Raw genomic sequence first — 11,808 nt, 5'->3', positions numbered from 1 at the left:
AATACCTCGTTTAGTGTACAAATTTTTAGAATTCAAAAAAGAATAATTAGAATTATGAGTGGGCTAAGAGCAAGGGATTCCTGTAGACAAGCATTTAGGGATTGGGGGATTTTGCCACTCCAGTCCCAATATATATTTTCTTTATTGATATTTGTTGTAAATAATAAGGGTCTATTCCATACATCAACACAGATTCATGGTCTCAATACAAGGCGCGGTTTAGATTTATATTGCCCTCAGACAAATTTAACAGTTCATCAGAAGGGTCCTTATTGCTATGGAATTAAACTTTTTAATTGTCTCCCATTAAAAATAAAGGAAGTAGTACATGATAATAAGGTATTTAGAGTGGCCTTAAACGCCTTTTTACATTCAAAATCCTTTTATACTTTGGATGAATATTTTGGTTGTATAAATGAGTAGTAATTTACTATGTTCATTCAATATTGCATGCATTGTTTGGATGTGCAGTTGTACATTCAAGGATATTGCACTGATACCTGCATTGTATATAGCAAGCTTATACCTTGACTGGTTTTATTTGGTATTGAACATGTAAGATATAATCTCCAACTTGACTGGTATGCCATGTAACAAACATACCTCAGTATAGTTGATGGATGTTGTGATCATTTATGGTTTGAGATATATAAGCTACTAAGTTGAATGAATTTATTATGTAATGTGTTTTTATTACAATTTTAATTTATTTTATTTACAATTAAACATGGTATAGTGTTATGTATATTTTAGGTTGATGTATATTTTATGTTGACTAGTTCCATTGTTGGAGCATTTGTTGAAGATATTTGACTTGTTCTGTGTCCAATGGTGTTGGCCTGTAATTGGATTTGCTTGAATGCAATAAATACTATACTATACTACTAACATCCAAATTTTAAATATGTATTTCTATATTTTTGTACATATTTATTTGCTGAAACTTGTTTTGTAATAGTCATAATTTTTAAAGATATGAACGCCTGTGAAAAACTTGAAATTGTGATTTAGTGTTTGTTGGATTTAACGTTCTCACAGTGATAACTACGAAGATCTCTGTGTTCTGGGATGTAATGAAGAAGGCCACCGACATGTCAGAGGAACGCACTACCTCTATCTCCATGGTCGAAGAGTAAGTCAAGAAGGAAAGTAATAGGACTCAGACTGCAAGCTGATGCTGCCTGAGTCATTCTGGATTCTTGCTTGGCTTACTCTCAAACCTAGATGATGGAGGCAGTATTTACCCTCCTAAATGTTTGTGGACTTCCAGCTGGAGTGCCCCCCATTACATCCCTGAAGATAATACGTGTCTAGATAGGGGCTGTTGTAGACATGTTAAGCCCATAAGAAACTGACATGAAATGGCTTTCTTGTGTCTGTGTGCAATATAACTCTCAACATAACTGAAATGTGCAGTGAAATCCCAGTATAACAGCTTTAAAATTAACAGACCTAATTTTCTTTACTGTAAATGTTTGAATGTTGTAATTTCTTGGGAATACCATTCCCACTAAAATTGATTAAGTGCTACTAGGTCTCTCTCCCTTCTGGTGCTCCCTGCGGTTATTTTTTTTTATATTTCCTCATTTCTGTTCATGTTATTCATTAAAATGTTCAAGAGGAGCAATTAGGACGACAAACAGCTGTGTGCTGCTCCAGGGCAGTGAGCTGCCATCCACTGGCCTAGTCAGTCAAGAAGTTACTCATTAACATAAATTACAGATAACTTTTGTGTGACAGCTCTGGTATTTGTTGCAGGTTTCCACAGGCATCTCCCCCTTTGCCTGGTATACTATAATTGCAGCCCTGTTTGTGCTGGTTGCATGTGCATTGAGAAAGGTGAGTTTCTTAAGATTTGTCTCCACATTCACTATCACTAAGCTACGTGCTGGGCCACGCGTTGCTCAACCGGTTAGTTGCTGGCTTCCTACTGTGGCGGCCCGGGTTCGATCCCGGGTCTGGTCAAGTAGGATTTGTGGTGGACAGAGTGGCGCTTGGGCAGGTCTTCTCCGAGTACTTCGGTTTCCCCTGCCAATCTTCATACCACTAATTGCTCCACAATCACCCTCACCTATCATCTTGGGCTGGTACAACAGGCCAGAAGTGGCCGCCGTACAAGGGACTTTTTTATTATTAGTTGGGTGGGACTAAGTCCCTGGATTGAGTGGTTGAGACTACTTCATTCTAACAGGCCTAATTGAGTAGGTTTATCCTGCCCTACCCACCTGAGGATGGAGACAGATCCAGTCTCCGAAATGTTGTGATCNACAACAAAGACACCTTAATCACTTTGGAAAACCAGTTTCTTGTTGTACTTAGTAACTTATTATTATTATTATTATTATTATTATTATTATTATTATCATTATCATTATCATTATTAATGTTGTTGTTGTTGTTCTAGTTGTATATCCGGACATATCATTCTACAATCCATGAGGAACAGGAGGTGATCGATAGACCCCTGGAGAAGAACAAGTAACTGACCACCCACAGTACGACACCAAAGTTACAGGGGTGCCCTGCAACACGTGTCCCTGATAGAAGAAGAGAGAAATTCGAGCCTGCAGTTTTTGCAGCATATAAAAAGAGTGAGTAGATCTCCTAGTCCATACAGCTAACCTAACATTAAAATAACACGTTTTCCTGTGTTAACATTAAGTTAATGTGGAAGGACAATTTTTTTCATCTTGTCAAGATATTCTTAAGGTAATGTGAAATGTTTGCTGGATTTAACTTTTTAAACACCAAACCATGAAAAAGTATGGGGAAATGGAAGCATAGCTCCAAATTCATATTAGCATACACCCAACTGAAGTATTTTGTATAGCAGTGGTCTACAGGCTGGATGGTCCGGGTTTGATTCCATGCATTCAGAGATTTTTCTCCTCTTCATAGAATCTGGATACATTCTGGGGTCCCTCCAGCCACTTAGCTAATGGGGACCAGGGGATTCTGAATACTGACTCATCCATGTGAGGGTTATGTAAATGGCATAAGTTGAAGTATATGATTTTAAGGTTGTTCAAATAGCATGAGGTGACAGTGTGACGTATGTGAATGGATGTATCTCTGAATAACCGCGTGTGTGTAACCACTGTTGTTATTGCTGATTTTAGACATTCTTTGTATTTATACAGCATGTTCCACATCCAGCAGCCATTTGACTGACTTTGGATGTATGGAATGCGTTGTAAGTGTAAATTCTCTCGGCTAGAGACCGCCTCTGTGGTCCAGTGGTCAAATTTCCTGGCTACATATCCAGAGGTCTGGGTTCGATTCCCTGTGCTACCAGGTTTTCTGAGAAGTACTGGGTCTGGAACGGGGTCCATTCAGCCTCGTGAGGATAGTTGAGGAGCTATTTCAAGGAAATAGCAGCTCCAGTCTAGAAAACCGAGATTAACGGCCGTGGGGATTCTTTGCGCCGACCACGTGACACCCTTTTTCCGCTAAAGCTGGCACTGACTTCGCCGACAAGTGGAAGTCACTCGGTCAGTGTAGTTTGCGTACGGACAAAACCACTGAGTTTTTTTTCCATTTGTGAATTAGCTGGCTGGCTGGCTCAACAGCCTTCTCACAATTACAGCACGGAACTTTTCATATATCTCTGATGACAAGGTGCGATGAAAACTTTCTGACTAATAACGGTTTTTTTCTCTTCCAGAACTTCCGATGAACAAGGTTGTGGTGGGTATAGCGCCAATGCCAAATACGACTTCAGTTGGACCCAAGGTAGACTCTTGGAGCAAGAATATGCACCTCGTGTGAGATGGGAGCAACTTCAAGACAATTAACGAGAATCCCATGCCGAATATGACTTCAGTTGGACCCAAGGTAGTCTTGGAACAAGAATATGTACCTCGTGCGAGATGGGAGCGACTTCAAGATAATTAACGAGAAGCCCAACTATAAACACGTGAAGTCCAGGATTGACCTTACGAAGAGGCCATTTAGTCTAGATCATGATGAAAATGAGATTCTGGCAGGGTGAGTTGTGGCATGGCTCAGGATAGAAACATACCAGGTGCTGGCTATCACCGTTACGACGTGGAAGTAGAGGTCACCAGTGTTGTGCCCTGATAGGGGGCAGTGACTGTACTCACCCCCTATCGGACGTCCGTGGATATCACTTAACCTTTAAGAGACGGCCATTTAAATTCCGGTAGTGGTAGCGGGACGGAGTTAATTTAAATGCCCGCCACTGTAGAGTAATAAAAATTGTAATCATGTTACTCAGAATGCTGTGATTTCTACTATTTTTGTGATAAACGAACAAAATAAACGCTGCTTTTATCTAGAAAGAATATAGAATCAGTTATTGTAATTTACCAATTTTAAAATCTCTAAAAAATTTTTACACTGATGCCAAGAAAAATTTTTCCCCTCAATTTCGAACGTCTGTGCACAAAAATGCATACAGTTCCTGCACAAGACATTTCTGCAGTCTGAATGCCTGCTGGTGACATCATGCTCTAACTATGGCTTGTGTTGCTACAAAGTCAGATGTTTACGCTTCGTTCATCATGCTCCAGTTCGTAGGATCCTTACGGTATGAACGAGTGTGGGCGATGTCTACTTGTTCGCAGAAACACTGACTGTTTTATCTCGTATAGCCAAACAAGAAGTAGTCTGTTTTGAAATATAGCCGAGCAGTGTCAGAACATTCAAGGCTAGTGTTGTGTTTAGCTGTCCACCATGGCCTCGTATGTGGAAGACGCTGAAATTGAGAATCAGCTTATAAATGACACCGATTCAGACTGCTTGTACCGATGACTCTGAGAGTTGCGAGGAAGAAAGTGAATCAGAAATTGAAGTCGATGAAGAACCATCATCTTCGTCGGCAACCTGGGGACCACCACACCAGCGTGGCAAGAGGAGTGTGAATAATTATTCAGGTGGAGCTGTGGCCAAACTGTGGCAAACAGTTATAGCATCTGTCATCGAACCTGGAAATGGACAAATAACTATTTTTCTGTCTCCTGGATCTGAACAGTTACATCCTGTTGTCACAAAGAGAATTTCGTCTCACTCTTGTGCGGAACATGCTGGAAGGGGTCCATCTCGCCATCAACGACCCAGGGGTCGAACCCCTGCCATTTTATCGGAGATATCTCGATTATATGGGCCAAACCACATCACTGGCCGACTTCCTGTACTTCAAAATTGAGGTGTCATGTGTGCTTTTCGCGTGGGAAACGAAGAACTGTCCGGAGAAAGTGCATGAAGTGCGACATCGGACACTGGATTTCCAGATGTTTCCAAGATTTCCACATGAAGCCAACAGTCTGTTAGAAGACGCAGGTGAGAAGAGAGACAACTTATAAAGCTGGTGACCAAAAATCATGTAATTAAAAAAAGAATTTATAACTTAAAATTAGATTTTAAAAGCCGGCCGCACGCGTGGACTGCGCGACGACATATGGCGTCATTCGTCCCCTTGACTTTATTTTGATGATGCCATATGGCGTCGCTCGGCTCTTAAAGGTTAACCTATGCTGTGGAAAACATGCTTCACTAGGAGGGTCATAAAAACTCCAGTTCTCCAAACAACAACAAAAATGGAATATTATACTCAAATTAAAACACTTATACACCTCTAAATTCTAAAAACACATTAACCCACCAAAATAATTTAAACCAGAAGTTCTAATAAGCCATCAGTGACCCGACCACTGGCAAGTATTCACTCGCGCTAACCATGATGCACATGAAAAACACTGGCGCCATCCCAAGGTTTTCCACAGGCACACTTTGCTTTACTCCGTTTCTGGCAACTGCTAGAAACAGAGTGCCTGAAACGGCCTGTTTTTCCCAATTCCAAGATTCAACTTTTTCCCAAGTTGCGAAAGCTGCGCACANAAAACACATTAACCCACCAAAATAATTTAAACCAGAAGTTCTAATAAGCCATCAGTGACCCGACCACTGGCAAGTATTCACTCGCGCTAACCATGATGCACATGAAAAACACTGGCGCCATCCCAAGGTTTTCCACAGGCACACTTTGCTTTACTCCGTTTCTGGCAACTGCTAGAAACAGAGTGCCTGAAACGGCCTGTTTTTCCCAATTCCAAGATTCAACTTTTTCCCAAGTTGCGAAAGCTGCGCACACGAAATCCCTGAGGTCGGCATCTTGCCGGACATGTCTTGTCGCGCGAAGCGAAACTTGACCGGGTCTTTCCACTGATGCGTAAACAGTCTTTTCTAAAAACAATTCGATCGACTGCCAAGGAACGTGAAGAGTCAGCGGCGGCTGTCTCCACACCTTCCGGCCAGCCGTCTAACATTTTAACCTAAGCACACAATCTTACAAAAATTATACTTAATAACTAATGAAATGGGCTCAACATTACCCCCACATAAAATGGAAATATTAACTCCAACGAGTTGAGGTTTTCATCCAGACCTCTTACCACTTTGACTCACTGGGTCCCTTGCATCTCAGATCCACCTCTCCGATTTCTCAAACACAGCAAACATCAAGCTGTACCCACGTGAACTCTTACAAAGACAGTTAGCTACTATATCACAACAAAAATAGTAAATACAATACTGAAACAGTATATGCGGAGTATGCAAAAAAATTATACAAGTTTAAATGGTGGCAAAGTTCATGGGTGAGTCCTTTAATTGTTCAAATAATTCACTCATTTATGGCCACAGTTATTCTGGGCCTCTGCGTGTGGACATTCTCGCTCAGTTCAGGAGCTGAAATCTTCCGGGCTGAGCGAAGTACGTTCGTTCAGCGGCCTCTGGCTGGGCAGCTGGAGCTGGTCTGGATACCGTTTCTGCCTCCACCCAAAGTGACGCAGCGGAATGTGACGCCGCGTCCTCCACATTCTCATCGGGAGTTTCGACAGAGCCAAAGCGATTGGTCACCCCTGAGTCCATAGCTGGGACTCTGCATGCGGCCGGTCGATTCGCTGTCTGGGACACATGGTCGTTGGTCAGTGGTACATGGGAGAACTCTTCAGATCAGGAGGGTTATAGGATGTCGCCAGTATTTAAGGGTGAGGATTACAAATGGCAGGATAATGCTAAAGGCGATCAACATATACAACCAAGTTACTTGGCTCATCATAGCCCCATCAGTAGACACGGTGTCCAGGAGATCTCTCAGCTCGACATAGGGCTGTTGGTTGACGTGTGAACTCTGTCGCACGACGATCTCCAGGGCCGCAAATGAACGGCGTGTCCGCAACTCATCGTGCGTGATTTGGCGCCGTTCCTCACGCGACATCAGCTCGGGCAGGTGTGGGGGTAGAACCTGGTTGCTGGTGAGCGACACATTCGTATAGCCATCCGACACCGGCAACAGAATAAAGGCCTCAGAATAAAACTGACAATGAATATCATCCATTAGTATGCCCGTGTGAGATAATTCAATATTAAAACTTTGGGTGGCGCCATTCCCTTTACATGTCTTCGTAACAATAGTTGGCGAGGGCAGACTATAAATCCAAAAAGGGCGAAATCCTTTCGCCTGAAGCCATATGGGGTTAAATTTTTCATTTAAAATAACCTTCCGGAAGCCATACGGGCTTAAATTTTTCATTTAAAATAACCTTCCGGCAAAATTTATGTGCAAAATCTGTCTGGCCGAAGTATAAAGCCGAAACGCAAGTCGCTTGATTCTTATGTATAGTGGCTTCACAAATATTAACTGACCCCTTCCTACATGGTTGCAAGTCTGCCGTCGCCAGGGGGGAGTAGTACTGCCTGTTTTCGGTCACTGCTAAATAAGGTGCTTCTGGTTCAATTTGAATGTGTCTTCCCAATACATCTGAATAGGTTGGTAAAGGAACACTCTTAAAAACGGTCATACCTCGGTAGGCCCCTCTCAGTGGGATGCGTACTATGAGACGAATGGTCATAGCAGTAGCGTATGCCTGCACAGTCACAACCTCATAGTACACATACATATTTTCCACAGTAAAACCGGCTATTAGCGAAACATCCTGGGGCAATCTCAAAGCAACTTCTTGTAAAATTTTGGATAAGTTATGCGGAGGAATCAAAACTGAAGATAGCCTTCCAGCGGCACTGATTTCTAACCCCTCTTGCAGTTGTATGACCGATTGCTGTAACTGCATCACTGTAAATTCCAATTCGCACATGACGCGTGAAACATTTGCCTGAAAATTTATCAATGTTTTCAAGTTCTGAATTTCGTCCTCAACAGATTTCTGATAAGTAAGGGCGTTAGTGATCACACTCTTAAGAACTCAGGTCACGGTTGCCAATCCCATAGTGTACTCGGAAATGGCCTCATCTATGGATTTAAGATAAGTTAATTGCTTTTGAATGGCGTGAATCACTTCCCCTTCTCTTGTCTTTATGTGCTCCTACATCTCTAATTAAACAAAAAGTTAATTGTCTAAGTAACTAAACAATTCATAATTTAAATTTTCCTCCCTGGGAGTGGTCGCAAGTTATATCGAGGGGGTTGCTCAGTGCCTTCCTCGTGTTCCGGGACGTTCCCTGTTTCGGGTAATCCGCTCGGGCGGGGCTCAGCGTCCGTTTCCTCAGGGTCACTCACTTCGCCCTCTCTTTCTGTCGGTGTCCCATCAGACGCTACTGTGTCTTCCCCTTGCCTACTCCGTAACCAGTACCTAGCCCCCATTTCCCTTCCGGTGTCGGGTGACTCGTCGGTGGCTCTCTGAACCTCCTGATGTCTACTGGGTTCCCAGGTGGGGCCCTGACTTCGATCCTCGGTCCTCTCGCCTGTCAAAGTGGTTGGCGTAAAGACGAAGCTACCTTCATCCTCATCGTGATCATGGGAGGCAAGTGGAGTTATTCCCTCGTCATTCGCCTCGTCCTGACCTTCGTCTCTTTCCTGAACCCTTAACGGGATATCCCTTGTCCCACTTGGCGCGGGGACAGTTTTCACGCAACATTTCTTCATTTTGTTAACATTTACCACCAGCTCCTTCCTTTGGGATACTCGCACAAGATAATTCAAATCGGACAATCTACGTACCACCTCGTAAGGGCCCCTCCACCTAAGCCTAAATTTTGGACAACCACGTTTGACCTTGCTCATCTGACGAAGATAAACCATTTCACCGGGTTGGAAAATAACTAATCTGGTTCCCTTATCATACCATTCCTTCTGTCTCTCTCTGCCCACCTTATTATTTTCTCTTACAACACGGTACACCTCCTCGAGGCGGTCAGCCAAAGTGTCAATGTGGTCCTGAATCAAACTACGGTTATCTTTCGGTTCCCCCTTTAAAAATTTTCCAGTAGTGAGGTCATCCTCCATGGGAAGGCGCATCTGACGTCCGTGTAGCAAGTAAAACGGACTGTATCGAGTAATGGAATGAGGAATGGCCCTATGGGCCATCAGGGCGTAGTTCACGAACTCATCCCAGTCATTCCCATACTTATTTACATAGTGGCTCATGGTTTGGTTGAGTCCCAGATGAAATTTCTCAACCTTGCCTTGCATCTGCGGATTGAACGCAGTGGAGTTAATTCTTTTCACCTGCAGCAGCTTGCACATCTCCTGGAAAAGTTCCGACATGAAGTTGGATCCTTTATCCGATGATAGAGCCTGAGGACAACCCAACCGTGAAAATATGTCCGTAACAAGAGCCCGCGCGACTGTTGGGGCGTCTTGCCGGGGTATGGGGATAGCTTCCGGATAACGGCTAAAGTGGTCTATGAAAGTAAGAAGGTACCGATTTCCCCTCTTTGTTTCTGGATAAGGGCCACATATATCTATAGAGGTCATTTCGAATGGGGAAGTCGTCTCAGGTAACTCTCCCAAGGGTGCAGTGGGGTGTCGCCCTACCTTAAACTTGGCACACGATTCGCACTGCCTCACGTACGTTTCCACATCCCGGTCCATATTGGGCCAAAAGTAGTTAAGTTTAATTAAGTCTCGGGTCCGTTTCACTCCCTGATGCCCTGCAAACACCTTATCACGATGCATTTTGATAATGGGCTGTATCAAGTTATGAGGTACAACCAACTTTCCGTTTTCCAAATTTGGTCCCGCGTACAGAAGCCCATCGTCACTGATAAAGAATTTTGACCTCGTATCTGTGCTAATTTCATCCATTATTTCTTTACAATAAGGATCCTGTTGCTGTCCCGTGTAAACAGTCTCGCGAGTGAGGGTTTCGCCTGACTCAGCACTTTGACATCTCCGGCTTGCGGCTCCTGTAGCAACGGAAGCAATATAGCCCGATAGGCAGTCCGCATTTACATGCTTCTTGCCTGCCTTGTGTTCAATTTCAAAGTCATTCAGATAATTTGAGAACCCATCTAGTCAATCGGGCACAATGATGGTTCTTCACCTTGATCAAAGGGTGGAATGATCGGTAACAATTTTGAATTTTCTCCCATATAGAAAACACCTATGTATTTGTGTACCAAATACAACAGCTAGTAACTCCTTCTGAGTCGTACTGTAATTTCTTTCCGCAGCATTGAGCATACGGCTAGCAAAGCTGATAGGCCGTTCCTTCCCATTCTGCAGCTGACTCAAAATGGCAGAAATAGCATAATCAGAAGCATCTGTACTAAGAATAAATTGCTGATCAAACCGAGGGTGCGCCAACACCGATTCGGATGTCAGGGCGGCCTTGAGATCATCGAAGGCCAGTTGCTGGGAATCTGTCCAAACAAACTTCTCGTCTTTTCTCGTTAGTTGTGTTAAGGGCCGACTCATGGCTGCGTAATTTCTTATAAAAGCCCTATAATATCCGGATAGGCCTAAAAATGAGCGGACATCTTTCACCGTTCTTGGCCGTGGGAATTCTCTGATGGCTGTAACTTTACTCGGGTCTGGCGCAACGCCGTTGCTATTAACAACATGACCGAGATATACCACCGCCGGAACTGCGAACGTGCATTTGGCGATGCTTAATTTGAAATTCGCCTCTCGCACGTGCTCAAACACCAACTTCATTCATCTCATGTGATCTTCAGTCGTTTCACTGAACAGCAACAAGTCATCTAAATATACGAGTACCTCTACGTCATGCAACACCAACAACATGGCATCCATGACGCGTTGAAATGTCGAAGGGGCGCCTGAAAGACCAAAGGCCATTTTCTCGTACCTAAAACTACCGAATGGGGTGACGAATCCGGTCTTATCCTTATCCTCCTCCCGTATAGGAATATTCCAATACGCGTTTTCGATGTCCAATAACGTGAAATATCTACTCCCCGCCATAAGTGAGAGGTTGCTCTTGATATCAGGTATGGGGTACACTGGTGTACTCGTCACTGAATTTAACACTCGAAAATCGGTACAAAATCTATATTTTGGAATTCCGTCCAGTGATTTCTTGGGGACTAAAATCACTGGCGCCGCCCGCAGCGAGGCGCAGGGAGTAATAACCCCTTTAGCCAACATCTCATCTAGCTGGCATCTCATCTCCTCCCTTAATGCATAGGGTACACGATATGGGTTCTTCTTAATCGGCAGGGCGTCCCCTGTCCGAATCTCGTGATAGCCCATGGTCATAGTGGGTAGCACCCCTGTGCTGTCGTTACAAAATAAATCTAAATATTCTTCAAGCACTGGTAACAAGACTTGTTTATCTTTTTCGGACAAGTGATCTAACTTCTGCTCTAGTTTCTCCCTTACTTCCCTGAGTTCCTGGGCATCTCTTGTGCTAACGGAACTAACCCGAAGGTTCGCTGTTCCCTTCCTCCCCGGGTAGCGAAATCAACTCCTGCTTGCTCGGGTGGAATCTCCCCCAGCGGCTCGGCCTGTCCCAAGCGTATATTCTTACCCAACTCCAAATATTGACCACGGGTATTCAACACCTTTAATACGCAGTACCTAGG

General features: G+C 43.7%; 2 protein-coding genes across 4 annotated transcripts in view; one reads left to right on the top strand and one right to left on the bottom strand.

The window, feature by feature from the left end:
- Positions 1 to 3,747, top strand: part of LOC111873944 — a 9,936-nt gene extending 6,189 nt beyond the window's left edge. For 2 of the 3 annotated variants that reach the window (XR_002844458.2, XM_033755284.1), the window contains exons 3-5: positions 1,759 to 1,839; positions 2,405 to 2,591; positions 3,665 to 3,747. Coding sequence is in view for 2 of the 3 variants with exons in the window: in XM_033755284.1 (XP_033611175.1) it covers positions 1,759 to 1,839; positions 2,405 to 2,482 (159 nt within the window). In the remaining variant the exon portion in view is untranslated. Of the gene's footprint in view, positions 1 to 1,758; positions 1,887 to 2,404; positions 2,592 to 3,664 lie in introns of those variants that run through there. The other variant, XM_033755283.1, reaches the window with a different exon arrangement.
- A 2,118-nt stretch (positions 3,748 to 5,865) lies between these two features.
- LOC111873943 (retrovirus-related Pol polyprotein from transposon 412) lies at positions 5,866 to 10,181 on the bottom strand. The gene is made up of 2 exons (XM_023869051.2): positions 7,566 to 10,181; positions 5,866 to 7,522 (listed from the first exon to the last, which is right to left on the bottom strand). Exon 1 carries the CDS (start codon positions 10,064 to 10,066, stop codon positions 8,402 to 8,404), a length of 1,665 nt encoding a protein of 554 aa, XP_023724819.2. The 5' UTR covers positions 10,067 to 10,181; the 3' UTR covers positions 5,866 to 7,522; positions 7,566 to 8,401.
- Positions 10,182 to 11,808: the final 1,627 nt, after the last annotated feature.

Source organism: Cryptotermes secundus, unplaced genomic scaffold, assembly GCF_002891405.2.
Source record: "Cryptotermes secundus unplaced genomic scaffold, Csec_1.0 scaffold691, whole genome shotgun sequence".
Classification (NCBI taxonomy): Eukaryota; Metazoa; Arthropoda; class Insecta; order Blattodea; family Kalotermitidae; genus Cryptotermes; species Cryptotermes secundus.
This window is presented reverse-complemented; position numbering and strand designations above follow the sequence as displayed.